Source organism: Melospiza melodia, chromosome 2 (genome assembly GCF_035770615.1).
Source record: "Melospiza melodia melodia isolate bMelMel2 chromosome 2, bMelMel2.pri, whole genome shotgun sequence".
In the NCBI taxonomy this organism is placed as follows: Eukaryota; Metazoa; Chordata; class Aves; order Passeriformes; family Passerellidae; genus Melospiza; species Melospiza melodia.
This window is the reverse complement of record NC_086195.1, coordinates 931,880-959,634: the sequence shown is the minus strand read 5'-3', so window position 1 is coordinate 959,634 and position 27,755 is coordinate 931,880. Positions and strand designations below refer to the sequence as shown.

Here is a 27,755-nt window from a genome sequence, read left to right as displayed (position 1 = left end):
AGGTTCACCCTCAGGTTTAACTGAGAACTTTGGCCTTTGGCCTTTGGTTATTTTATATCATAAAATCAAAAAGTCCCTGAGGCAAGGCAGCTGTGAATTCCGTAGTGGGTTTTTCCACTCCTGGGCCCATTTAGTTTTAATGCTGCTGCTGCTGTTTAACATGGTCTGGCTGGATGCCCTGCTATGCAGCTTGGCAGCCTTTGGCCCCCTTCAAGAGCACAACTAGAGTAGGACTGAAGGCTTGTTTTCTCTTTGGCTGTGTGTGGGTGGAAGTTCATGTCCTTCTGCAGGCCCTGGTTCCCCTTTCCTGAGCACGCTGTGTTTCTGCATTCCAGACTTTTTGGGCAGGACAGAGATCCGTGTGGCAGACATCAAGAAGGATCAGGGTTCCAAGGGACCAGTTACAAAGTGTCTCCTTCTGCACGAAGTCCCCACGGGAGAGATCGTGGTGCGCCTGGACCTGCAGCTGTTCGATGAGCCTTAGGAGAGAGGGGCCAAAGTCAGAGTTGAGCCAGAGGTCGCTGCAGGAGGTGTCTGCAGAAGCTGTCACCGAGTCCTTGCTGGTGTGGCATGAAACTACTGCTCGCCCTTCACGCGTCAGAGGGTTATCAAAGCAAACAGGAGCAGCTTTGTGCCTTGATAATTCTCACTGAACACACGAATCCCAATTTAGTGAGGAGATCTCCCTCAATCTCCCTGTGTGGAACTTGGCGTTGGTTTCCTGGGCTGGTGAAACAACCCTGTTGTTCCTTGTGCTGCAGTGGGGATAGCTGGCAAAACACATGTGTGGCTGTGCTTGCTCCAGCTGCCCTGCTCTTTGATTCCTGTGGAGGAGGCAGTGTGGGTGTGTTTTGGAGGCTTTCTGAGGGTTTTCCCCTTCAGGAGTTCTGTGCCTATTGCCTAGCAGAGTGGTGTGTAAATGTGAGTGAATGGAAGGAGCAGTTCTCTGCTCTCTGAAGGTCTCTGAAGGTCTTCATGATGGTACTGAAAAGACTTAGAAAATAAATAGTCTATATCTATAAACAGAGAAGATTCTATTAACATACCACTTCATGACTCGTGTTGCCCCTGAAAATAAAAGCTGTCCAGGCCTTCTGCACAAGGATGAATTGCACTCCAGAAGAGTCCAGCCCTGGGTCCCTGTGGGAGCTGCTGTTGTCCCCAGGGCTGTAAGTGCTGGGGCAGGAAGCCAAGGGTGAGGCACAGAGCCCTGCTGGTGTCGTGTCTCCCTCCCGGGTGCTCCTTCACTGCTGCTGCTCCCAGGCCGAGCCTCATCTGCAGTGGGGGAGAAGAAACAACCGTGGTTCCAGCTCAGGAAGGGAAGGTCCAGCCTGCAGGGCCTGGTGTGCACAGCAGCGGGCGGTGCCCAGGTACGGAGCTGAGCTGAGCTCTCCTGTGTGCAGCCAGGGCACGGGGGCTCAGGGCATCCCACGGGGCAGCTGCTGGGTGTCACCAGAGAGCTCGTGGCGCTCTGCAGAGTGGGGACCCCAAAGCCATCCGGGGAACGCAGGGCTCTCCATCCCTTTCACTCCATGGATAACGGCGTCCAGGCCCACGTCCCTGTTTGGCAGAGCTCCCGGGCACAACGTCTGCTTTCCCTCAGGCACACGTGTGAGTGCCCTGCTGAGCCTGGACTCGGGGAACAAAACATCCCTGAGAGGCAAATTCCTCTTTGTTCTGCTTGGATTCCTTTTGTTCATGCCCTGCCACGCATCCACTGGTATTTTTGTAAGGACTTCATTCCGGATGGGAGGTGCCAGCCCGTGTCATTCGCATGTGAACGTTCTGTGGAGCTGTTGTTAGGTTTTGGTGTTCCTTGCATGTCCTTTCAGTACTGGTTCCCACCTCTCCTGTGTCGGCAGTGTTCTCTAGCACTCCAAGTCTTATTGGTTTCCATTAGGAAATTAGGATATATCCATAACAGGTAGGTAGATCAGTATGGTAATAAGTGTAAACTGTGCTGGGAAGTGTCTGTGTATTATAATTTCCTAAAAGACCACTGTAATGTTTCAAGCAATGGGAAGGATAAAAATGTATGTTGGAGGGACAACAAAGTTTACATTTCATACTTTTCAGAATCGCTTTATTATTTATTTATTGAAGATAGTGTAGAATTTTGTATCAGAAATGACAGACATACTTATGTATTTTTTGAAACAAAACAGAGATACACACTTTAGTTAGAAACTTTCAACTGACCACATTTTAGAGGGAGTGTGACTTCCTAGGCATGCATTTGTTTACCACTAACTGGCTGAAAACACAATTAAGAGAACTTTAAGTTTCTATTTTTCAATGTTGTTAAGAAAATTGTTTCAATTAAAATATGTAAATAGTACTAAACCCATGCTTTCCTAATTCCATATCAATACATTTTATTAAATATAATGTATATGAAAATACACATTGTTGTGGTAGGATAAAAAAAGTGATAAAATCTATTACTGGAGTACCATTAAATGTCATTGTCTAACCTTTTATTGCTGTCCTAATTTTACTCAGTGCTGCCAACAGGGTGAAAATTCATTTCAGTGTTTCACAAGTAGCATCACTTTGTTTGTTAATAGTGTCATTTCACCAGCATCAATTACAGTGACAGCTGAACTGACCAACAGGACAAAAAAATCTCATGGCTGGAATGCAGGAACCTTGGGCAGGGTTTGGAGGGAGCCCCAAGGAGCTGCACCTGCCTGAGGCTCCTTTGGTGCTGGAAGTGGGGGACCCTTCACTCAGGGGCCCCTCTCAGACTGAAACCCATGCCATGGACATCAGAGAATCCCAGAATGGGTTGGGTTGGGAGGGACCTCAAAGCCCACCCAGTGCCAGCCCTGCCATGTCAGGGACACCTTCCACGGTCCCAGGCTGCTCCCAGTCCCATCCTACCTTGGGCACTGCCAGGGCAGTGCTGTAGCAGCCTGTAGGATTGCCCCATTTTGGGGAATTGTGACAGAACAAGCACGAGCACCTTCCCAGCCCCATCACTTGGGATGTCCCACTCCCCCTGGATGCACAGCAGTGCTGAACTCCTGCCAGTGCCAGGCTGGAGTTTGGCTCACAGAGATCCAATGAATCCCTCACAATCCCTGCTAAAGGAGAAGCTCATCCTGTCCCTGTGCATGGAGGACAGGCAGTGTCCATGCCCTGGTGACAGTGTCACTGCCCTTGGAGCTTGGGGGCACACCAGCACTGCTGGCTTCCCAGACAGAACTGTGCTCTCTGGAGTCACACAGCCCCCAAATCCCCGGGGCTGGCACAGCCCTGCCAGCCCATGCAGTGCCAGCTGTGCCCACCTTGTGCCCAGCCCAGAGCACTCAGTGCCACCTCCAGGGCACACCTGCAGGGATGGGCACTGCAAAGCTCCCTGGGCAGCCCCTGCCAATGCCACACACTTGGAAGTGCTGTAAAATAAAACCACCCCCAGGCTGGCCTTGGCTCAGAAATGTTGAGAGCCTGCTCAGGGCAGAGCTGATGGAAAGCCAGGCTGGAAATCCAGGAGAGGCTGCTCAGAGCTGGGGCAGGGACTTGGGCACCTGGAGACAGAGCCCAGCTCTGAGCTGACACTGAGCCAAACAGCTGAGTGATTGCAGCAGCGTTTTTTCTAGATGCACTTAATTATTCAGTATTTTCTCAATGTGAGTTTTTATGAGGGCACTTTTTCAATGCTCATTTTACAATTTTTTTTACCCTTTAAAAGTAATTCAGTCACTTTTTGTTACGTGTGAGGAGGATTGGGGTGGGAAACATTGTGGGTAATGGAGTTTTTTCTTACATTCTCAAAACTGAGATGTGACAACTCCAGCCTCTGACTCCAACAGCAGTGCCTGGTGCCAGACTGCTCTGCTTGTCACATGGGATCTCAGTTCATTCAAATCCAGCAGTCAAAGCCCTTGAAACAGGGAGAAGCTGGGAACCAGGAGAAATTGCTTTGAGGGTTTGCTCTGTGTGTACATTCCACATCTGCCCTTGCTTTGTTCAGCCTCTCCACTCCTGTCCTGTGTGCACACTGCTGTATCCAGAGTTCAGTACATGCTTATAGATATAAGATATAATATAGATATATTATTATTGTACATATAGTACAAAACCACAGCTCTGTCGTCGTTGTCAAATACAGAGGAAATCTCACAGAAAAGTGTATAAAGGCACCTGGTTTTGTTTGTTCATTTAAATATTTTAAAAGAAGGAGTGTCCTCAGGAAATTATTTTTCTGTATGTAGGATATATTTAGGATCTCATTAAAAAAATAAAAACTGCAGTGAGAGTCTGTTAAATGGCCCTAATTACTTGATAGAGTAGTCAAAGGCTCTGCTGTGACCGTGGGTCAATTCCTTGGCTGCCTGTAAAGCTGCCAAAATGTCACTGTCCCTGGATTTGGGGACCAGTTCTGGGATCTGGCAGTGCTGTGCAAGCAAAGGGAACTGGGGCTCCCTCCAAGCCCCCGCCAGCCCCTGGCTCCTGTCCCTGCCCTGAGCACGGGAGAGGGGGAGAAAGAAGAAATGGGGACAGAGCTGAAGGGTCAGGGCTTGGTGAGCAGCAGGAGCTCTGCCCTCTCTCCACCCCCCAAAAGTGGCTGGGTGTCTGAAGGGTGATGGATGGGAGGGAAATCCATCCCAGTTGCGGGAGCTGCTCCATGGGAAGGGGACTGTGGTGTGACACAGGAGGAGGAGAAGGTTGGCTGTGGCACCACGGTGCTGGTCCAAGGGCTGGCTCTGTCTCCAGCCCTGCTCTTCAGGGAATCACAGGATGCTTTGGGGGGTCCTCAAATCCCACCCAGTGCCACCCCTGCCATGGCAGGGACACGTCCCACTGTCCCCAGTGTCCAGCCTGGCCCTGGGCACTGCCAGGGATGCAGGGGCAGCCCCAGCTGCTCTGGGCACCCTGTGCCAGGGCCTGCCCACCCTCTGAGAGGTGCTGCCCCCTCTTCTCCATCTCATCCTGGATTTTTAGTGCACATTTTGCTTTTTGCTGAACAAATGGTATAGACTAGATTCCTTTTCTTTTTCTCTTTTAAGACAAACAGAGAAAAATTCTGTCAGTAGAATTTGTATGATCCTAAAAATTATAAAGGCATTATAAAAATTTGTCTGGCACTAGAAGATAAACTTACCCTTTTTTCAAGAAAATACAATTAATTTGTATTGTTGATTTACAGCACATTTAACTATTCCTCAGTGAAATATCTGTACTGTGAAGATGGCTCCTTTTGGTTTTTAAGGCATTTGTAACAGGTATGCATCAGGCAGCACTGTTTCTCATAATGCAATTTTAACTGATTTCAGTTCTGTGAATGTCTTGTTCCCTCAGTCCCTCCTGGTTAAACAGTTCTATTTACAGATAAGCTAAAACTAAACAAGAGTTCCTAAACTGTGTCCCCCTGTGTGAGGCCTGGTGCTGCTCCAGCTGTGGTGGCACATCTGGTGTGGGGCTGTGCAATATGGGACACAGCAGAGACTAGGCTTGTGCAAGTGAATGATGCAAGAATAAATGCAAATGATGCAAGAATAACTTTTTAAAGTTTACCTGTGTGCTGTCACATTTCTGAGAAGTGCTGGAGAAGAGGGAGATGGAGTCAGGACATCTGCAGATGAGTCACTCTTCCCTCAAGCTCCGACCTCTGCTCCTGGCACAGGGACAGCACCCAGGGAGTGGCTGGAGCTGGGCCTGCAGGGATTTAGGTTGGATTTTAGGGCAAGGTTCTTGCCCAGAGGGTGCTGGCACTGCCCAGGCTGCCCAGGGAATGGGCACGGCCCCGAGGCTGCCACAGCTCCAGGAGCTGCCAGGGATGCCCAGGCTGGGCTTGGTGGGCTCTGGGCTGGCACTGGGGGGTCCCTGGGGGTCCCTGCAGCTCAGGACATTCCACGATCCCATAACTATTTATGCTGCCAGCACCTGCCTTGCTCTCAAGGTGAACCAGGCACAGACAAGCCCAATTGGAAAAAGCAGCATTTTTTATTGATCACCCACCCACAAGGGGAAGGAAACACCCAAGAATCATAAATGCTCAAGGACAAAAACAACGATAAAACCCAGAGCATCCACAAAATAATAAAAAACTCCAGTTAAACACTTGTGATTATTTTTAGCAATGTATTAATATTTTGTTAATTTGACTTATTGCTATACAACTGCTACATTAATCTCTGACCTACAATAAAAGTTTGGGATAAAGGGAAAGGGTGAAAGGGCAGAGAGAAAGGAAAAGATTAATTATAAAGTGACAGACAGAAAGACAGACAAGGAAACAAGGGGGCAGAGATTATCACTCCTGGCTCCAGCATGGTTCCAGGTGACAGGATGTCTCTCCAGAGACATGTCACTCCTGGTTCCTGCAATGGTCCAGCTGTTGGGATGTCCAGGGTCAGGGACTTAGTGGGGGCACCCTTTTATGGACTGGGTTCGCCACCCTGAAACACATTTTGCACCTCTATGCAAACTGGGCCTCCTGCACAATCTGTTCTTTGAGACCCTTCTGGAAAAAGGTCAGTGGCTTTGGGGGTCTTTGTGCTCTTGGTCTGTGGCCACCTCTTGGCCCGAGTCCTGCGCTTGCAGTGCTGGGTTGTGCTGACCCCCAGGAACCACAACTGGGACATCTGTCCTGCCCGAGCGCTGCTCTGCCTCCACCTCCAGGCCTGGCCTGGTGCTGGTGTGGGCGCTACTCCTCTGGCTGTGCCACCAGGCAGGGACACCAGGACAGCCCCAACACCAGCCTGGGACACTGGAACAGCCTCTGCAACAGGCGGGGACACTGGAACGGCCTCTGCAACAGGCGGGGACACTGAAACAGCCCCAACACCAGCCTGGGACACTGGAACGGCCTCCGCAACAGGCGGGGACACCGGAACAGCCCCAACACCAGCCTGGGACACCGGAACAACCTCTGCAACAGGCGGGGACACCGGAACAGCCTCTGCAACAGGCAGGGACACCGGAACGGCCTCTGCAACAGGCAGGGACACCGGAACGGCCTCTGCAACAGGCAGGGACACCGGAACGGCCTCTGCAACAGGCGGGGACACCGGAACAGCCCCAACACCAGCCTGGGACACTGGAACAGCCTCTGCAACAGGCGGGGACACCGGAACAGCCCCAACACCAGACGGAGACACCAGAACAGCCTCCACAACAGGCAGGGACACCGGAATGTCCCCCGCGCCAGAGAGGGACACCGGAATGGCCTCCACAACAGAGAGGGACAGTGGAATGTCTCCTGCACCAGAGAGGGACAGTGGAACAGCCCCAACACCAGGTGGGGACATCGGAACAGTCTCCGCAACAGGTGGGAACACCGGAACAACCTCTGCAACAGGCGGGGATACCGGAATGGCCTCTGCAACAGGCGGGGACACCGGAATGGCCTCTGCAACAGGCGGGGACACCGGAACAGCCCCCGCAGCACCTGCCTGAAGCAGGAGGGACGTTTCTCAGAGTGCTGGCTCTGTGCCTCTGTCACCTCCACACCAAGATGCTTGAGGGGCTCCTCCTCCTCAGCAGCTGCCAGCTTGGCACCTGTGGGACCCTCCAGGACAGGAGAGGGACTGGGCTCATCAGCACAGGCTGGCTTTGCTGCCACCTCTGTGCCCACATGCCTGGAACAGCTGGGTCCTTCCAGGGGGTCCTCATCATCCACCAAGCCCAAGGGTTTGTTCCAGTTGTTGTTCTGGATGGCTTCATCTCCTTGAGACACCACTGGAACTCCTTTGGAACGCACATTGTCACCAGCATTGAAATTGATAGATGGCATGGAGTCCAACAGCTCTTGCCTGGGAGCCTCCACCTTCTCCTTGCACCAGTTCAGATTGGACAGTCCTTGGTGTCTGTCAGCTTCATGCTCTTCCTCCTCCTCAGCATCATAATCGTTGGGGAAGTTGGCTTCCAGCCAATCCAGCACCATCTGAAGCCTTGACACTCTCTCCACTGGCAGTCTAGGTGACAAGCTTGAATCTCGGTCCATACCACCGAGCAGGGCCCTCCTTGTCAGATCTTTGTCCTCACGTTCTTCCCAGTTGCAGAGCTCTTCATCCTCATGTTCTTCCCAATGGGAGAACTCTTCATTCTCACATTCTTCCCAACAGCAGAGCTCTTCATCCTCGTGTTCTTCCCAATGGGAGTGCTCTTCATCCTCATCTTGTTCCCAATTGCAGAGCTCTTCATCCTTGTGTTCTTCCCAATGGGAGAGCTGTTTGTTGTCATCCTCTTCCCACGGGGACATGTCTTGGACATCATAGTCTTCCCCAAACCACAGCTCTGTTTCACATTTGACGTCTGCTGGGGAAAGCTTCTCATCCTCGTAGTTAACCCCTTGGGACAGCTCTTTGTCACTGTCACTGTTCCCCTGGGACAGCTCTTTTTCATGCTTCTCTTCACCCAGGGACAGCTCCTTGTAACTCTTGCTGTCCCCTCGGGAGAGCCCATTGTCACCTTCCAGTGGAGACAGCTTCTCGTCATTGCTGTTTTCCCCTGGGAAGAGCTTGATGGCCTCTTCCAATTTGGACAGCTCACGGTCACTTGTGCTGTCCTCTGGACCAACCTCGATGGCTTCTTCCACTTTGGACAGCTCCTCATCAGCTGGGCCATCCCCTGAAACCACCACGATGTCATCTTCCACTGGGGACAGCTCCTGGTCACTTGTGCTGTCCACTGGAAAGAGCTCACTGTCATCTTCCACTGGGGACAGCTCCAGGCCACTCTTGCTGTCCCCTAGAGAGAGCTCGATGGCCTCTTCCGCTGGGGACAGCTGTGGGTCAGTGCTGCTGTCCCCTGTAAGGCTCTCGATGGCCTCTTTCACCAGGGACAGCTCCTCATCGCTGCCATGTTCCCCGTGGGACAGCTCGTTGTCATTGCTCTGTCTCTCCAGCTCTGTGCCCGTGAGGCTGCGCCCCATGGCTCGAGCCCCCGAGGGGATGGGCAGCACAGGCAGCAGCTGCCAGCTCGGGGACACTCGGGCTGTGCCCTCCTGGGCCACCCTGAGCGGGGGCAAGAGCACCCTGGGCACGGGGGTGTATGGCTGCCAAGCACAGGGGCTGCAGGGCTGGGGCTCCTTCTCCCCTGCGCTCCCCAGCTCTGTGCCCCGGCTCTGAGCGTCCCTGGGGCTCACCAGGCAGGGCAGGGGTGGCAGTGGTGACAGCGGTGACAGCGCTGGCAGAGGTGGCAGGGGTGGCAGTCTGTCCCCACAGAGGGACAGGGCCTGGCTCCAGCTGTCCTGTGGCACTGCCTGCGGCTGCCCGAGCTGCATCTGTGGGACCTTGAGGTGTTTGGGCTTTCTGGGTCCTACCTTTGGCTGCCCCAGGTGCACTGGTGGCAGCTTGATGGGCATCAGCGAGGAGCAGTAGGAGGATGAGGAGGCATGGGATGGAGACGGCTCCCTCGGCAGGACAAAGGTCCTGGCCCTGTCCCTGCACTGGCATCTCCTTTCTGCCTCATCCCTCACTCTCATCCTCCTCTGCACACTCAACAGTTGGCCTTGGGCAGGGTGGGAGTTGGGGTTCCCCTTCTCCTTGTTCATTTTCTCAGTAATTTCCATTGTCCTCTAGTGCAGACAGACACAGGGAGCTGCTTCCTGCACAGAGAGCGGCTCTCCTGCCACTGGGCACCGCAGGGCTCTGCGCCCCTTAGACACCCTCAGCCAGGCCGGGGCTCCCTGATGTCACAAGGCTCTCTGGCCACCACCACGTCCCACATCACAAAGGGCCCGACACCGTGTGCCTGTGTCCCCAGGGGCTGGGCTGGGCTGCGGCAGCATCGCCACACGGCTGCCCCCGAGCCAAATCCCCTGTGCTGATACCGGGGCCAGGGGTGTGCGATGGGACACGAACCACGCGGGGCTCAGCCTCTCTGGGAGAAAGAAACGAGTGTTTGAGGCTGTTTGGGAGAGAAAACTACTCCTGTCGGTTATACATGGAACTCAAAAGCCATAACAAATACTAGAAAGCCATAATTAGAAATACATGTTGCTCAAAAGTCATAAAGAGGTAGTTAGGAGCAGCATCTCTACTTACAAAAGAATTACAAAAAGAAAAACTATGCTATAAAATACTTACACAGTTTTTGTCACTTGCTGTTCTCATTCTTTTTAAACTTTCAAATTTGTTTCCTGTCCTCTTCATGATTGTGGAAACATTGAAGCAAAACTGAGCAGCATCAGGGAAACACCAACATCTGGGTCCAAAACTTCAGAATGGTTGTGCAGCTCCTGCACGACTCGCATGCCTCAGCTGGGCACAAAAGCCCCTCTCCTTTCCCACAAGGGGTAAAATCAGAGCTCCTCCTGATTTCCTAGGCTTGCCCTGCATCACTGATCCAGAACCTCCTCCAAGTGTGCTGAGGGAGAGGAGACACATCAAGCGTGCTTCTGGATCATCTGTTTTCTCTCCAATTTTCCCACTCCTGAAACAGTGCCAACCTGCAGGTGGGACCACACCTGATGTCCTGCAGGCTTCTCCTCTGGGCTGGAGCCCTGCAGGGCAGCTCCACCATGAACAATTCCTTTTCCCATTGCAGCAGTCTCCTTTGGTGTGGAAAAGAAAGAAGGGAGAATCAGAGGTCCCCTTCTCCTTGTCCATTTTCTCAATAATTTCAGTCATTCTCCAGCACAGATGGACCGAGGGAGCCGCTTCCTCCAGACAGGCAGCAGCTCCCTGGGCACTGTTTGCCTCCTTTGGGACAGATCCCTGGAAGTGCCCTGTGCCCCTCGGCAGAGCCCTTTGTCCTCATCTGGTTCCCACTGGGAGAGCCTTTTGTCCTCATCTGCTTCCATGGGGACATGTCTCGGACATTACTGTCTTCCCCAAAGACAGCTCTTTGTCATATTTGCCACCTCCTTGGCAAAGCTCATTGTTGCTGCTGTTATCCTGTTGGGACAGCTCCTCGTCCCTGTCACTCTCCCCTTGGGACAGCTCTTTCCTGTGGTAGTCCTGGCCCTGGGATGCGTCCTGGTCACTCTGCTTGGCCCCTGGGGAGAGCTCGGTGGCATCTTCCCTTTGGAAGGCTCCCAGGCACTCTTGTTATCCCCTGGGTCAGTGTCATCTGCCCTGGACACTCCTGTTTGTTTAGTTCATCTTCCTACTATTTGTTCTCTTCCCACTGGGACATTGAAGACAGACACCTCCAGCAGGAAGGTGCATGCAGCAGTGTTCTGGAACAGGGATAACCCACGGGCAGCACAGGAACAACAACCACTTTGTGCCCTCCTGATTTCACAAAACATTTTCCTGTTGGAAAAATGAACAGGGGCAGCTCTACATGCAGCTCTACCAGCCTGACTTCTGTCAGCCCCTGGGTTCACACACAGGAAGGAAAACCGTGAGCTGTTGAGCTGCAGTGGGATGAAGAGCTTCCATTTTGGACCAGGAACTGCTGGGTATCAGCCCTCTCTTTGCAGCAATTTGTTCAGCTTGGCAGAGGTGAGACATGTCCTCACTGCTCTCACAGCAAGTACTTCAATCACAGATGCAGCCTTAACTGGGAGAGGTTTGTCTTTTCTCCCACTCCCTGTCTTTGCTCCCACTCCCTGCTGCCTCCATGCAGAGCTCCCCAGCCCACCTGAGCCGTGATGACCATGTACAGCCCCACCATGGCACATCTTCCCTCACAGCCCTACCATGGCACATCTCCCCTCAGCCCCACCATGGCACATCTTCCCTCAGCCCCTCCATGGCACATCTTCCCTCACAGCCCCACCATGGCACATCTCCCCTCACACCCCACCATGGCACCTCGCCCCTCACAGCCCCACAGCACAGGCTCACCATGGCACATCTCCCCTCACAGCCTCACTATGGCTCCTCTCCCCTCACAGCCCAACCATGGACACATCTCCCCTCACAGCCCAACCATGGACACATCTTCCCTCATAGCCCCACCATGGCACATCTCCCCTCAGCCCCACCATGGCACATCTCCCCTCAGCCCCACCATGGCACATTTCCCCTCAGCCCCTCCATGGCACATCTTCCCTCACAGCCCCTCCATGGCACATCTCCCCTCAGCCCCTCCACGGCACATCTCCCCTCGCGGCTCCCTCCCCTCACGGCTGCGGCGCCGCTCGGGCGCCCCCTGGCGGAGAGCGGGGACAAGCGGGACCCTCTCCCGCCCTGCTCCCTTCCTTCTCCACTCTTTCCCCTCTCTCTCCCTCTGCCTGCCCTACTTCCCTGTCTCTGTCTCTCCCCGACCCTCCGGTCTGGCCCCTTTGTTGCCCTCCCTGCCCGCTCCTTCCCCTCTCTCTGTCCTTGAGCGCGGGGTCACAGCGCGGCCCGTCCCTCCTCTTCCTGCGGCCCCTCCTCTTCCTGCGGGTCCGTTACCGGCCCGTTCCCGGGGCCGGCCGGCGGCACCAGGCAGGTGAGGCGGGGGCGGGCCGGGCTCCAGGTGCGGGACCCCGGGGAGCAGGGAGGGAGGGAGCGGGGCTGGCTCCTGGGGGCCCAGTGCATCCCCCTTCCCAAATCCCAGCGGCATCGCTGCATTCGCACCTCTGGAGTAACCCTCCTTTCCCAGCCGGCCCCCTCGCGGGGTGAGGGTTCTATATATGGATCCTAACAACAGGTTTCCTGAAATCGCGGCTACCGAGTTATGAGAAAGTCACTTTCGGAGCAATAATTGAATTTTAAAAGTGTGTTTATTGATCATTCTCTTTAAGTAGTAGTTACATGGGGTTTTATGGCTGTATGAAAATTAGTAGTTATCTTTGTCTGCCACCCAGATGGAATGAAATCACTGGGTCATAAATAAAAGGTGTTAATGAGCTCCATTATCACAAGCTGATGACTTAATGCCTTACATGGATCAAAGCCAGCTGAAAACATCGAGGATTGATCCAGTCCCAAGTACTTGTCCTTTTCCTTCTTTGGGTTAGGGCAGAAGGGCAATTTGGTTTGTGCCGAAGACATAAATGCTGCTTATTCTTTCATTAACTTTGAGGAGTTGATTTGACCTAGTTTTTTGTTTGGAGATGGAGTGAGCAAAGGAGATGTTGCCCTCTCTGTGTCTTTAGGTCCACTGATCCAGCATTTCCATAAAGATTTCCATGAATAAAGAAGACTTGGCTGATGTGTAACTGGTGTGTCCAGTTAGTGTTATATATTTCTACTTTGATTTTACCTAAGGACTGGCTTTGTCACCTGCTGAGGTGCTGTCCTGGCTGTGTCCCCAGATAACCCAGAATCACTGGAATTGCTGACACAGTGACACACTCACTGCTATCGATCTGTTCTGAATTCCAGGTTTATTCAGAATAATAAACCTGCCTGGCACCAGCGAAGGAAGTTGGCAACTGCAGGGATACAAAGGCTGACCTAGTGAATCTGTAACCTGAGTGCTGATCCAGATGTTGCTGTGCTGTGATGACCTCCTCTGCCAACGTACCAGGTCGTAGGTCTTGATCCAAGGGAATAAGAAATTGAGCTATTGCTGAATGTAGGTACAGAGGAGAAGGGAGAGATTTGTTTCAGCAGTTATTGTGCAGCATGGAGCTTATTTCCAGTGTACAATGTTTGCTGAAAGGCAATAAAATAAACAGTAGAAGAATAAAGGTGATAAAAATGCTTCCAGGGAATTCTGCAGTGCAGAACAAACCCGTGTTCCTGTTGTCATACCAGGAAAAAAGTAAATTGAGAATTAATTTTCATTTACATTGTAATACTACTACTTCAATACTAACTAATTAGAAATGTAAATTAATGACTTTAAGCTTAGGGAGGGAAGGGCTGGATGGGACATGGGGAATGAGGAATTGTTCCCTGGCAGGGTGGGCAGGCCCTGGCACAGGTGCCCAGAGCAGGTGGGGCTGCCCCTGCACCCCTGGCAGTGCCCAAGGCCAGGCTGGACACTGGGGACAGTGGGAGGTGTCCCTGCCATGGCCAGGGTGGCACTGGGTGGGCTTTTTCCAACCCAAACCGTTCTGGGATTCTGTGATTTCAATAATAGTCTGTAAAAGAAAAAAATACTGGTAAATTTTAGTAGAGATTTCTTTAACACATCAGGCTAAAGATAAGACTTATGCCCTGGAAGTTTTTTTTAAAAAAAGGATATTTAACATTATTTTCGTGCAAATGTGTCTGCAGGTTCCTTATAATGTAGCTGCATGTGAAGAAATCCCCAGTGGCTTTGTGTCATGCTGAGTAACAACATGGGGCACTGTTTGATGGGACGGGGAGCCATGATCCCAAGGAAGCTGAAGCCATTTCTGTGCAGGATGTTGTCGGGTTACAAACCCGAAAACGACGTCAAGGACTCTTACAAGGTTCTGGAGCTGGAGGAAGGCTGTTCCCTCGACGACGTCAGGAACTCCTACCACAATCTTGCCAAAAAGTACCACCCTGACAGCAGCTCCGGCATGGCCGACTCCAGGGCCTTCATACGGGTGGAGGAGGCCTACAGGGTGGTGCTCGGCGACCTGGCAGCCAAACAGAAATCAGACTCCGGCGAGGAGGAGGAAGACCAGTTCAAGTCCAAGTCCCTGCAGCACAGGCACTACCTGAGCTTCGAGGGCGTGGGCATCGGCACGCCGAGCCAGCGGGAGAAGCAGTACATGCAGTTCCGCGTGGACCGCGCCACCGAGCAGGTGCTGGAGTACCGGCAGCAGCGCCTGGAGAGCCGCTACGCCGGCAGCGACCTCAGCCGGGCCCAGGACGTGCGGCAGAGCAAGAAGGTGAAGATCACCCAGGCCGTGGAGCGGCTGGTGGAGGACCTCATCCAGGAGTCCATGGCCAAAGGAGACTTCGACAACCTGAGCGGCAAAGGGAAGCCCTTGCAGAAGTTCTCGCACAGCCCCCACATCGACCCCATGACCCACAACCTGAACAGGATCCTCATCGACAACGGCTACCAGCCCGAGTGGATCCTGCTGCAGAAGGAGATCCGCGAGACCATCGGGCGCCTGAGGAAGAGCATCGTGGCCTCCAGGAGGAAGCTGGGGGAGCCCATGACGCTGTCGGAGCAGAAGCAGTGGGGCCGCGTTTGCGAGCAGTTCGCGGAAGACATCAGGAAGCTGAACAAGAGGGTTGACAACTTCAACCTGGTGGTGCCCATCCTGAGCAGGCAGATGGTGCATTTCAGCACCGACAAGGAGATGCTGCGAGCGCGAAAGACTTACGAGGCTGTCGCGGAGAAGGTTTCTGATCCGGGCACGAAGGAAAACGGGGGGGAAGAGGGCGAAAGGTTTGGGTGGAAGTCTGCTCTCTTGAGGTGGTTAAAACTTGCACCGAAATAATTCATGCTAATTCCTCTCACCAAGGTTCTTGAATGCACTTTATTAATGAAATATAGCACTAGAGAAATTTCAGGTTCGCTGGAAATGTCAAATCCACGCTGTTGCACTACTTGAAGGAAATTTGGTTGTGTGATGACCATTTGCATTATAAATAATTGAGATACTTTTAAATATTATTAAATGAAATGTGCCAGTTTGGGTTGTGGTGGAGTTAATTTTTCTCATCGTTAGTCTGGGGCTGCGTGTTGGGTTCTGGCTGGAGGCAGTGCTGACCATTCCAGGGTGGTTTTATTGCTGGGCAGGGCTTGCACAGCACCTTTTGTGCCCTCCCCAACCCCTGAGCAGCTGCTGGCTGGGTTAAACCACAGCAGCAACAAATCAGTTCTTCTTTTGCAGGCCATTTTCCTTCTGCTGAAATCCAAATTAATGCTTCACTTCAGCACAGTAATCACTTTTACAGGCTCTTATCACTTCAAAGGGGAAACAGAGGCATAAGAAAAGCACATTAAAATGGAGTCTTGCTGTGCCCTGTTTGACCTTTGCTCTCTTATTTCAATACTTACAACTGATGAATTTTTGGCAGGTTCTCTGCATATTTTTTAAAAGTATATTCACCTCTTCAAGGGTAAATTCACTGGCTGTGAAGGGAGGGTTCTGGATGTCTTGGCTCGGAATGTGCATGTGCACAAGTCCATTTTTGCATCTTTTACAGAGAAAGAGGTCTTGGAAATTTATTTATTGGTGAACACCCCCTGCCATGGGCAGGGACACCTTCCAGCTCTGTGTATGAATGTTTATTTCCATAATTTATTCTTGTTTATAACAAAAACTTAATTAAAGATACTGTGAATTAAAGATACTTTTCTGAAGGTCCTTTGACATGGTACTCTCAAAAATCTCACATTTTGATTCACATTAGGATCTGCAATAATTGGATCGGAATTGCTGTTCAGACAAATCCAGTGGGAGATTTCAAGAGCAAATCCAGTTCACGGCACAAGGGTGAATAGAAACCAGTTTGCAGGAAATGGGACCGTCCCACTTTGGCTCACAAAGAAGCATCAGCACTTCAATACCAGAGGTGCCATAAAGGGTGAATCAGCAGAATGAGGGATTTTTATGTTCTTATTAAAACTACTTGGGTTTAAATGGGGCAGACCTGACTGAGGAACTTCAAATCAGTCTTGCACTGATGCCATCAAAACCTGCCAGGCACAAAAATCCACTTCTGCAACATTTACAGTGACGATGGAAAAAATAATTTCCACTTTAATGTTCCCCAGGTGTTTAGAGGAGTTCAGTGTTTCAGGGCTTGTCTATAATTTTGTTGCTCTTAAGGGCAGTGTTTAGTCAATACCTAGGAATATCAACCACTGCACACAGAAGATCCAGGAGAGAATGGCCTTCAGAAGGAATTTTTCTGGCTGACACTGGACTGTTAATTTGAATTTGATAAATGTTATTTTATGACGGTGAAAAAGGGTGCAGCTGTTGCTGATCCCAGATCCAAAACCACGTTGTTTATTCCCAGAACTTCCTATTTGTTGGTTTAATGGCCACATGCCTTGTGGCTTGAAAGGCTTAAGGGACATCTTAATATGAAGACAAAAGATTGTATAGGTATATAATTTTATATATTATGAAGATACAATGTTTGAGATATCAGTTTTTCTCAGGCTGAGGAATCTGTTTCTTGCCCACAGGACAACAGGGAATGGCTTGAAACTGAAAGAGAGATTTAAACAAATACTGAGAAGAAATTCCTCCCTTCTCTAGGCACTGTAGATGCTGAGGATTTCTATGTTTCAGAGCAGTAACGTCTTAGGATGAACGTGGAGATACAGAGCAGGCTCTGAGGAGGAGGAAAAAAGGAGAAGTATGAGCAGGGCACCCTGTAAAAGAAATATGTACGTGATAAATGTTTATTCTTATGCCCCTCTGAGGGAGCAGGGAGTATGGTGTCTCTGGGCTTGATGGAGCACAGTGTGTACATTTAAGTTAAGGTTATAAAATGAAGCAGGGAGGACTTTGAGCACAATGTGATTCTTTCAATTCCACATCTGTGAGATGTGCCCTCTAATCCTCAAAACACTGACTTTGATCCAGTTCTCTTCTTTTCCCAGGGCTTTTATTCAACATCTGTCTTTTGGCACTTATTTGTTTGGCAGTTTTAGATGGCCATTTATTGACATGTATGTTATCCCCATATTGCTTGTCCAGTATTGCTTGTCCTTCTAACCCAGACCATTCCGTGATTGATCCTATGAGTTAGAATTTATCCATGTTTATTAATTCCGCTCATTTTCATTAAACCAGACACCGGACTGAGGTGTAAGAGCGTTTAGGGGTGAACGCTATCTATTCCAACACGAGAATGACAATACTGTGCTGTTGCCGTGGGGCGGCGGAGGAGCCCGGGGGTCACTCCCGGCCGTGGGGCGGCGGCGCTGGGGCTGAGGGGCCGTGAGGGGGCGGCCATGGCGGGAGGGGCTCCGGCCGTGAGGGAGGGGGCGGGGCCTGAGGGAAAGGCGGGAGCGCGCTGGCCCCGCCTCTTCCCGCCCCGCCCGAGCAGCAGTGGGCGGGGCTTACGGCGCGTGGCGCCGCATTGGCCAATCACACCGCTCTGTCCTTACCCGGCCCTCGGCTGACGCGCAGCGCTCGGCTCTGATTGGGCAGAGGGCACGTCAGTCAGGGGCTCGGTGCCCTCAGGCGGAAGCGTCTCGCCCGGAGCGGGTACGTGCGGCCGCGCCGGGCCGGGCCGGGCGGCACCGGGACGGGGACAGGGACCGGGACCGGGATCAGGGACAGGGACAGGGGGCGGGATGGGGGACGAGAGAGAGAGCGGCACCGCACCGGGAGGGACCCGGGGCCGCTCCCTGGGACACCGGCGTGTCGCGGATTGTCCGGCCCTGAGGGCGCGCCGCCGGTGCTCCGCGGGGAGCGGGCTCGGTAGGGGAGGTTAACGGAGAAAATGCCGTGTTTTATCTAAATGACAATGTACCCGGCCGGCCCTAGGAACCCCTGGCGGGGCTGTAGCTCGGGCTCGGGGCTCGCCGTGCCCCGCCACGCCCCGGTGCCAGGGCGGGCACCGCGATGCGCTCGGAGCGGGCCTGAGGCAGAGCCAGCCCTGGAGAATTGCGGGATCCAGACGGGTTCTGTAGCCGGCCTCCTCAATTTTCAACTTTCATAGCGCTTCTAAAGAACCTCTGCTGCGGGGAGTCCCGGGGCTGAGCTGCACATTGGTGTAAAGGGATAAATCATGGAATTGTTTGAGTCGGGGTTGGAGGGACATTAAATCCTAGCCAGTGCCACCCGTGCCATGGCAGGGACACCTCCCACTGTCCCCAGGCTGCTCCTCAGTGCCCAGCCTGGCCTTGGCACTGCCCGGGACCCAGGCCTTTGTAAGGAATGGAAATATAGTTAATATCACTTTTTAATAAGTTTGCTGCACATCCTTGTTTTTGTGCAAATTAGTTTAAAATTTCCTTTCTTTGCTCTTGTCTTTCTGTAATACTTAAAAATTAGTGCTGTGGAATAGGGAGAATGAAAGTGAAAGTGCAGGAAATCACTGAAATAAGTGGGAAAACGGCAATGGCTGTTACAGAAATGTTCACATAAGCCCCTGATATTCTTTTCATCCTCTGTGCATGTGGGGAAATGTGTGACCTAAAGGATATTCTGAGGAGTTGCTTGTGGAAGATGCGTCTTCTTCAAGGAAAACTTGAATATTCTTCATGTCTTTAAGTTTCTTCCCTTTTCCTTTTGTATTTTCCTGTCTTTGGAAACAGGCAGTTCTGTTCTTCACTAACCCAATGATATTCCACATAAGGCATTTTTCTTCTTGCAGACTTTTCCTATTTCCTTGCAACTGCTTTCAATATTTTGTTCGTCAGCTCATTTGGGGAGAGAGGAGCTGATTTTCAGGTGGAAATGTGGAGCTGCTGTTGTGTTTTCTGCCTGCACAGCAGAGCAGGGGTTTGCTCTCCACGCTGCCCTCTGCCAGGGTAGCTTGTCCAGCTCCAGAGTCCCCAGCTGGTTCCTGCAGAGGTGTTTGTGTTTGCTGGACAGGCTGGGGAATGTCCCTGCCTGCCCTTGGCACAGGGGAGGAGGCTGATGGTGGGAAGGGCGTTGAAGGACAGGAATTCCAAGGGCTGTACCTGATTCCTGCCTGGGAGCTGTGTGGGTGGTGGAGTTCAGAGCTGGGATGAGTCCTGCCCCTTGATCCAGGTGGGAAATCCCAGCTGAAGGCATCTGCCTCCCCCAGAGGGTGTGTGCAGGGCTGGCAGCTGTCCCTGTGTCCCTGGGAGTTAAAATGCAGTTTATTGTGTGCTTCCTCTTTTTCTAAGGAATTATGGAGAATTACAGGTCATGGAATGTTTGGGTAGGGAGGGACCTTAAACCCACCCAGTGCCACCCCTGCCATGGCAGGGACAGCTCCCACTGTCCCCAGTGTCCAGCCTGGCCTCGGGCACTGCCAGGGATGCAGGGGCAGCCCCAGCTGCTCTGGGAATTCCATCCCAGCCCCTGCCCACCCTGCCAGGCAGGAAATTGTTCCTAATATCTGATCTAAACCTGGAATTTTTCAGTTTGAGGCCATTCCCTGTGTGCTGTCCCTGCATCCCCTGGCAATTGTCTCTCTCCAGCTTTCCTGGGGCTCCTCCAGGCCCTGCAAGGCCACCCTGAGCTCAGCCCAAAGCTTCTCCTGTGCAGGTGAACAATGCCAGCTGTGCCAGCCTTTCCTGCCAGCAGAGCTGCTCCATCCCTCTGCCCATCCTGGAGCCTCCTCTGGGCTCTGCAGCAGCTCCAGCTCCTCCCTGGCTGGGGCAGCTCTGCAGCTGGGAGATCACCTGAGGGGCACAGGGACACAATCCCAATCCCATTTCCTCTCCTCGTTCTCGTTCCCCAGCCCAGGACACTCTGCCTCTCTCACTGCCCTGCCCACTGTTGCCTTGTGGCCCCTCTATGCCCCAGGGATGCTCTGCTGAGGTCCCTCGGGAGATCTCTCCCCTCCCCTGTGTCAGTTCTCTGCCACATTAAATCCAGGATATTTTAGCTGGATTTCTTGAATACCTTGGGAGGATTTGCCCATCCCTTTTGGGTTGTCCCTGTGCCAGAGCAGCTGGGGCTGCCCTGGATCCCTGGCAGTGCCCAAGGCCAGGCTGGGTACTGGGGACAGTGGGAGGTGTCCCTGCCATGGCAGGGGTGGCACTGGGTGGCTTTAAGGTCCCTCCCAACCCAGCCCAATCCATAATTCCCTGTTTCCCTGCAGCCACTCCCAGGCAAGGTCCCTCAGCCCACAATGGGACAGCAGCAGGAATTGTGAGAGTTCCAGTGTGGGTGGGTGAGGAGCTGGGAGGGGAAACAGGAATTGCTGCAGGACAGGGACAGACACAGCTCCGAAGAGGAACAGAGAAAGTGGAGCCATTTAAGAGTGGAACATGAGGAAGGGCTTCAGGAGCAGCTGTAACTCAGCTGAGGGAGCTGGAAGGGGCTGCAGAATCCCTGAGGAGCTGGAAGGGGCTGCAGAATCCCTGAGGAGCTGGAAGGGGCTGCAGAATCCCTGAGGAGCTGGAAGGGGCTGCAGAATCCCTGAGGAGCTGGAAGGGGCTGCAGAATCCCTGAGGAGCTGGAAGGGGCTGAGGCTGGAGCAAAGGAGGCTCAGGGGCCCTCGTGGCTCTGCACAAGTCCCTGCCAGGAGGGCACAGCCGGGGGGGTCGGGCTCTGCTGCCAGGGAACAGGGACAGGAGCAGAGGGAGCGGCCTCAGGCTGGGCCAGGGCAGGCTCAGCTGGGACAGCAGCAGCAATTTGCCCATGGAAAGGGAGCTCAGGCCTTGGCAGGGGCTGCCCAGGGAGCTTTGGAGCCCCTGTCTCAGGGAGTGTTCAGGAGGTGTTTGGATGTGGCCCTGAGAGGCACTGGATGATCTCCAAGGCTTTTCCCACCCTGCTGACCCTGGGATTCTGTAGGAGCACAGCAATTCCCTGTGAAAGCTGTGGGATGAGCAGGGATCTGACCACTGCCAGGGAAAGGTGAGAGGAGAATTCCTGAGGAGAATCACCAGATGGCTGAGCCCAGATGCTGCACAAATTAAAATAACTTTGGGATTTGAAGTGGCATCACAAGTGTGGGTTTCTGGAGGACAAACCTTTGGATTGTGCTCCAGGAGGTGACCTGTGTTTGCAGCATGGACAAACTGTTTATTGATTGATTTTTATTCCACTTCTTCTCCCTGCTGTTATTAACCAGAAAATGTTCTCCAGCAGTCTGTGCTGTCACACAGTTGTGAAGGACATTTTTGTTATTCTTTACCAAATGGCTGGAAATGAATTATGGCAGGTTGGGAACTGCAGGAGTTGACAATACTAAAGCAAATTAGAATGCTGCTAAGGGCAGCTGTGAGTCAGTTAATTAACTTTGCTTTTCCCATATTTGAGGCTCCCTGTGACCTTTTCTCTGTGCACTGAGACCTTCTCTACCCTCAGAATCAGGGTTTGATTTGCTGAGTTGGGCTCTTTCTCTGTGTTAAAAAGGCACTAAATCATATTATCTGTTGGATTGGAGACTGGAAATATTAGAGTTTAATTGAGACTCCTTGACATGACTTATGAACCAAGTTCTGCCATAAGCTTTGGGGTTGTGTGGTGATTTTCTTTTGGGGTTGTGTGGTGATTTTCTTTTGTAGTTCTGTGTAAGGGAGCTTGTTTTGTGAATATAGCTCAACATAGTTTATCATGGAATGGTTTGGGCTGGGATGGCTTTAAAACAATCTCATTTCCTCTCCTGCCATGGGTGGGGCAAATTCCACTGGAAGGTTCTGTAAAAAACCTGAATTCTGTCAAAGCCCCCAGATTGTCAGTTGTGGGAGTTGTCCAGCATCTTGAGATGTTCCTAATTGATACTGAGAGTCTGCCTAGAGCAGGGGCTGGACAGAGTTAAAGGAATGAAGTAATAAATAAATAAATAAGGAATAAATCCCTTATTAAAAGGCCTTTAAAGGATGCACAAGGCAGTACAAGAGCCTGGCTGTGGCTTCATCCAAGTTGGACCCTGGGTCACGAGTTTTCACACTTTTATGAGTTTTGCTCCATTTCCTTATTGGGGTTAATTACAATTACAGCTCCAGGTGATGCAGTCCCACCCTCACAGTTTGTTCTCCTCCATTCACTGTTTTTACACTTTTTGGGGCTGAAGTTGCAGCGGTGTCCTTGGTTCTGGGCTGGAAAAGGATTGTTCTGTGTGACTGAGCCGTGAGGAGAACTGCTGACACTTTATGTGGAGTTCAGAGTCACACACTAATGCAGTAGAGAATCTGGAAAATATGAAAGCTCAAACTGAAGGCATCAATACTGACCTCACCTTTGGCTGTGTTTCAGGCACTCAGGAGCTGCTGTTGATGGAAGAGTCCAGGACAGAGTGCTGGGACAGCGGGGCAGCGACAGCCGAGCCCAGGGCAGAGTGAGCCGAGCCCGGGGCAGAGTGAGCCGAGCCCAGGGCTCTGTGGGCTGTGCCCAGGGCAGTGACAGCTGTGCCCAGGGCTCTGTGGGCTGTCCCCAGGGCACTGTGAGCTGAGGCCATGGCAGGGTTCCTGGACAATTTCCGCTGGCCGGAGTGCGAGTGCATCGACTGGAGCGAGCGCCGCAACGCCATCGCCTCCATCGTGGCCGGGGTGCTGGTGAGCCACAAACTGTCACACTTGGGCCTCTGGTTCTGCCACTTCTGCCTCTTAACTTCCCCAAATCCAGCCTGCTCCTTCCGGGGGTCACTGTGGGCTTGGCAGCAGCGTTGTCACAAGGCCTGTGACGTTGCTGATCGTGAGCCATTTCTGATCTCTCCCCTTCAGAGGAAATTCCTCGTGGATTTCCTGCAGAGTTAGATCTGTTGGAACTGCTCTGTTCAGCACCGTCTCCATCTCATGTGTGTTTAGAGTCTGGATTCTTGTTCTTAAGGGGAACAAGGAAGAGGGAATTTCACAGAAATTGCACTGGGAATTTCATAGAATCCCAGAAGGGTTTGGGTTGGGAGGGACCTGAAACCCCATCTGTGGGCAGGGACACCTTCCCCTGTCCCAGGCTGCTCCAAGCCCCAGTGTCCAACCTGGCCTTGGGCACTGCAAGGGTTCCAGGGGCAGCCCCAGCTGCTCTGGGCATAAATTTATCCATACCCCACTCCTTAATGTGAACAGAAAGTGTGGCTGATTCCCAAACACTCCCCTGAAAACACCAACGTTGGGATTTGTGCAGGCATTGCCCATCAAACACATGTACATCACTGTCCAGAGGAGTTGGTGCTTGTTAGGAGCCAGTGAAGGCAGTGCTGCTTTCCCTGGCTGCCCTGTGCCCCCCAGGCTCAGCCCTGTGTGTGTCTGTGCCCAGTTTTTCACAGGCTGGTGGATCATGATCGATGCTGCCGTGGTCTATCCCAAGCCGGAGCAGCTGAACCACGCCTTCCACACCTGCGGGGTCTTCTCCACCCTGGCCTTCTTCATGTGAGTGCTGGGGACAGGGCTCACCACAGAGCCACCAGCAGCAGCCAGGCTTTGCTGGCAGGGTGGATGAATCACAGAATCCCAGAATGGCTTGGGTTGGGAGGGGACCTCACAGCCCACCCAGTGCCAGCCCTGCCGTGGCAGGGACACCTCCCACTGTCCCAGGCTGCTCCAGCCCCAGTGCCCAGCCTGGCCTGGGATGGAGAATGCAGTGCTTACCTCAGTATGGAACAATTCACTGCATTTCCCTCTGTTTTTACAAGTTTTACAGCTGTTCCTTGCCCAAATCTTTCTCAAATGGGAGGGGAAGCAATAGCCTGGCTCTTGTTGTGGAGATGTAAATAAAAGTAACAACTTCTATTGAATCACTCAGTATTGGCAAGAAAAAGGGATGACTTGGGATTTGTGACTAGACAGAATGCCAGGGAATTTCCCAGAATTTGTCACATGTTAAAAAAAAAAAAAAAAAAAAAAAAAAAAAAAAAAAAAAAAAAGCTGGGGTTTTACTTAGAACTCCAAATTGATTTTCTGTTGTATCTCCTTTTTTTGCCCCCAGGATAAATGCTGTATCAAATGCACAGGTGAGAGGAGACAGCTACAGTGATGGATGCTTAGGAAGAACAGGTAAATTAACTCTACAAATCCTGCTCAGGTGATCATTTACCTGCTGGGGGTTTTTCCAGGTCCTGGTGAAAGAAGTAATCAGGAGATAGGGAGTAGGAGAGAACTTCTGTGAATTAGTTTTACAGAATTAACCCTGGAGATAAGTGCTGGCTTTGTTAGAAAGGGAACTTGGTGAAATTCAGCTTCTGGATGTCTGGGCTTCCTAAACTTTCCCTGCAAATCCTGGAGAGCTGCTGGGAGAATCCAGTTCCTGCCTGGGGGTGGCTGTGGAGCAGCCATTCCCTGGGGATGTGTCACAAGCATTTCCATTTCCCTGTGTCACTGCTGAGGGTGTCCCTGCACCTGCTGTCCCCTCTGCTTCCATTCACAATTCCCTTTTTATTTCCCACATGGATCCCAGCAGCCTTTTCCATGGCATTTGTGAATTTGGAGGGATTTGCTGCCATTTGAAGTGGCCTGTGGTGCTTTTTGTGTGTCATTCATGTTCCAGCTCAGAGAACCTCAGCACAGGAATATCCTTCCTTCCTTCCTTCCAATGACTGAGCAGGTGGATTTATCCTTGATCCTTGGGTTTAACCCTTTCCAGTTGTGCCTTTAGTGAGCTCCTGTGTCCCATCCTCCCAGAGGAGCAGCTGGATTCTCTGTCCCTGTGGATAAAAATCCACATTTCACTCTCCCTGCAGGGGCTCGGATCTGGCTCTTCATCGGCTTCATGTTGATGTTTGGATCCCTCATTGCTTCCATGTGGATTCTCTTTGGAGCATATGTCACACAGAGTAAGTCTGCCTGCTTGCTCCTCTGCAAAGTGCTGCTCTTGCCAGCTTTGGCAGGAAATCACAGGGATGGAAGCCTGGGGTCTGGGAAACGTGAGCCACAGCATCCAGGCTGTAATCTGAGATTGACACTGGAATAGTGTGTTAAACCCAGCTCCCAGTAACTGGAATATCCTGTTAAACCCAGCTCCCAGTAACTGGAATATCCTGTTAAACCCAGCTCCCAGTGGCTGGAATATCCTGTTGAACCCAGCTCCCAGTAACTGGAATATCCTGTTAAACCCAGCTCCCAGTAACTGGAATATCCTGTTAAACCCAGCTCCCTGTAGCTGGAATATCCTGTTAAACCCAGCTCCCAGTGGCTGGAATACCCTGTTAAATCCACCAGATTTAAATCAGAACTAAAGCACTGAGTGTTTCCTCTGTTCCTCTCTGCAGACACTAATGTGTACCCTGGATTAGCAGTGTTTTTCCAGAATGCATTAATATTTTTCAGGTAAGTTACCTGGGCAGATTCCCCTCTTTCCAGAGGGACTTTGCTGCTTCCATGCATTGACATTCCAGGTTTGATTTGCCCTGGCCAGGCTCTTGGCTCCCTCCCTCGTTGGTGCAGCTGTCTCTGCTCCCCTGGGTGTGCAGCTCAGGGATGTGGGTGCTCAGGGAAGCACAGAGTTCTGCACGAGGGATTGCCAGTGAATTTGGTTTTGGACAATGGCCATCACTCACCTCTGCCCTGCAGTCCCTTGGCTCCCCTCCCAGCAGAGCCAGCTGGGGGATCCCATTCCCCTTTTCCAGACTGTTTCACACCAGTGGCTCAGGTCTCTGGTGCTTGATATTCCCTGAATTTCCCTTCACTGGCTGAGCCTGCAGCTATAAAGAGTGAGAATTCATTTTTGTGAGAGCATGCTGCTGTGTTTTGTAACAGCACACTGGATTTATTTCAAATAATATTATTAAATCTGTCATGTAACAGTTGAAAATCGATTTGGAGTCTCTAATAACTCCTTTTAGCTGTGGAATGCATTTAGCAGTCCATGGGTTTTATGAATAAAAGGCACTGAAAGTGTTAAACAGTGTCAGTTCCAAGATGAGTCACTGGAAGTTTCACCTCACCTCCTTTCTTCTTTCAGTTCCTGGCTGATCCTTTTCCTTCCTCCCCACACCAGGTGCTTTGCAGTGACCTGCATGGGCTCTGGGAAATGAGGATATTCCTGCAGGGAACAGCAGCTCCTAAACCCCCTCTGGGATTGAGAAGGGAAGCTGCTGGAGGCAGATTTGTGCCTGAAGTTTTTGATTTAGAATCCCAGAAGGTTTGGGTTGGAAGGGACCTTAAATCCCAGCCAGTCCCACCTGGGCAGGGACACCTTCCCCTACCCCAGGTGGCTCCAACCCTGTCCAGCCTGGCCTGGGACACTCCAGCACGGGGCAGCCACAACCTGTGGCATTTGGGGTCTGATTCTCTGCCCCAGGCTTCACATTCCTTCTGATCTGTTCATAGAAATGGAATTGTTTAGGTTTTATCCCAGCACATCCTGCCACGTTGAGCTGGTTCCCAGGCAGCAGAGTGAGGCTTGCTGCTCTGGACTCCTTGGATTTCACAGCTCCCAGGCTTTTCCTCCACCAGGGCTGTGAGAGTGGCTGTTTTTGTGTTTGGGCTTCAGCCGGCTCCCACAGCTCCAGCCATGCACAGGAAATCAAACATAAACACCAACAAATCCTGATCTGACTAAAACTTCATGGCTGGGCTGTTGATTGCACAGGGTAGGATTCAGGGATACTGTTTAAGTCACCCAATGTGTGGTCTGATTTTTATTTCTCTTTTCCCCCTCAGCACCCTGATCTACAAGTTTGGGAGGACAGAAGAGCTGTGGGGCTGAGCTCCCTTGCCCACAGCTGCCACGTGGCTCTCGTGTGTAGATAACTCACAGTCCCTTGTCCTTGGTTTGCTTCCCAGCCTGGCGGGACTGAGACAATTCCAGGCTCTGTGTGAGGCCCTCCCGTGCCAGGACACACTTGTGAATGTGTGCACAGGACAGGATCTGTCCTTTCCAAGGGGAGGGCAGGCTGCCAGCCTTCCCTGCTCAGGCTCCAGCTTCCTCCTGCAGCTTCTGCTCCACAGCTCCACCCGTGTCCAGGCTTCTGTGAACAGTAGTGAGCAACCAGGACAGAGCCAGCCCAGCCCTGCCGGGCTCAGAGCCGATTTTAAACATTTTATATTATTGTTCAGGTAAAAATAAAGTAGATTTTTTTTTTCTTCTTTTGGTAAAAGGTTATGGGTTTTTAAGCAAGTCCCTACACTCAGCAGGTTGTGCATGGCAAAGCAAAGTATTCCTGACTTGTGATGGCTCTGGCACAAAGGACATTTGCTGGCACCACAGTCCTTGGAATTAATTTCATGCTGCTCAGTGTAAGAGATACCAGTTGGTATTTAATGTATTTCCTGATATTAGAATAAAAAAACTCCAACAAACTGATGCCAGTTGTACTTGATATGGAGAATAAATGAGTCAGAGCAGTGTCTTGCTACTCATGCCAGTGGCACTGTCTCCAGGGGCAGCTGTTTGCTGATAAATCAGTTTTCCTGACCTGTTCCCTCTCTGATTACAAAGTGAGGTATGGATGGATTCATTGCTCACAGTCCAAGCTTGTAATAATTTCAAGTTTCAATAAATTTTA

The 27,755-nt window shown here is 51.8% G+C and overlaps 3 protein-coding genes across 7 annotated transcripts in view; all 3 read left to right on the top strand.

The window, feature by feature from the left end:
• The window catches only part of ITSN1 (intersectin 1), a 113,875-nt gene extending 109,620 nt beyond the window's left edge, over positions 1 to 4,255 (top strand). For all 3 annotated transcript variants that reach the window (XM_063180262.1, XM_063180248.1, XM_063180255.1), the window contains one exon: positions 336 to 4,255. In XM_063180262.1, coding sequence (XP_063036332.1) covers positions 336 to 484 — 149 coding nt within the window. In that variant the 3' untranslated portion in view covers positions 485 to 4,255. The remainder of the gene's footprint in view (positions 1 to 335) is intronic.
• Positions 4,256 to 13,230: 8,975 nt separating this feature from the next.
• On the top strand, positions 13,231 to 15,395 carry DNAJC28 (DnaJ heat shock protein family (Hsp40) member C28). Of its 3 annotated transcripts, none has more exons than XM_063180222.1 (2): positions 13,231 to 13,356; positions 14,052 to 15,395. In XM_063180222.1, the coding sequence occupies exon 2, from the start codon at positions 14,102 to 14,104 to the stop codon at positions 15,197 to 15,199; it is 1,098 nt and encodes a 365-aa protein (XP_063036292.1). In that variant the 5' UTR covers positions 13,231 to 13,356; positions 14,052 to 14,101; the 3' UTR covers positions 15,200 to 15,395. The 3 variants fall into 3 exon arrangements, with proteins under 3 accessions (XP_063036292.1, XP_063036309.1, XP_063036301.1); XM_063180239.1 differs by having other exon boundaries at positions 13,231 to 13,359; XM_063180231.1 differs by having other exon boundaries at positions 13,237 to 13,404.
• Positions 15,396 to 17,859: 2,464 nt separating this feature from the next.
• Positions 17,860 to 27,553, top strand: TMEM50B (transmembrane protein 50B). Its single transcript, XM_063180210.1, has 7 exons — positions 17,860 to 17,932; positions 22,571 to 22,869; positions 23,570 to 23,682; positions 24,239 to 24,306; positions 24,990 to 25,082; positions 25,518 to 25,575; positions 26,911 to 27,553. Exons 2-7 carry the CDS (start codon positions 22,771 to 22,773, stop codon positions 26,954 to 26,956), a joined length of 477 nt encoding a protein of 158 aa, XP_063036280.1. The 5' UTR covers positions 17,860 to 17,932; positions 22,571 to 22,770; the 3' UTR covers positions 26,957 to 27,553.
• Positions 27,554 to 27,755: the final 202 nt, after the last annotated feature.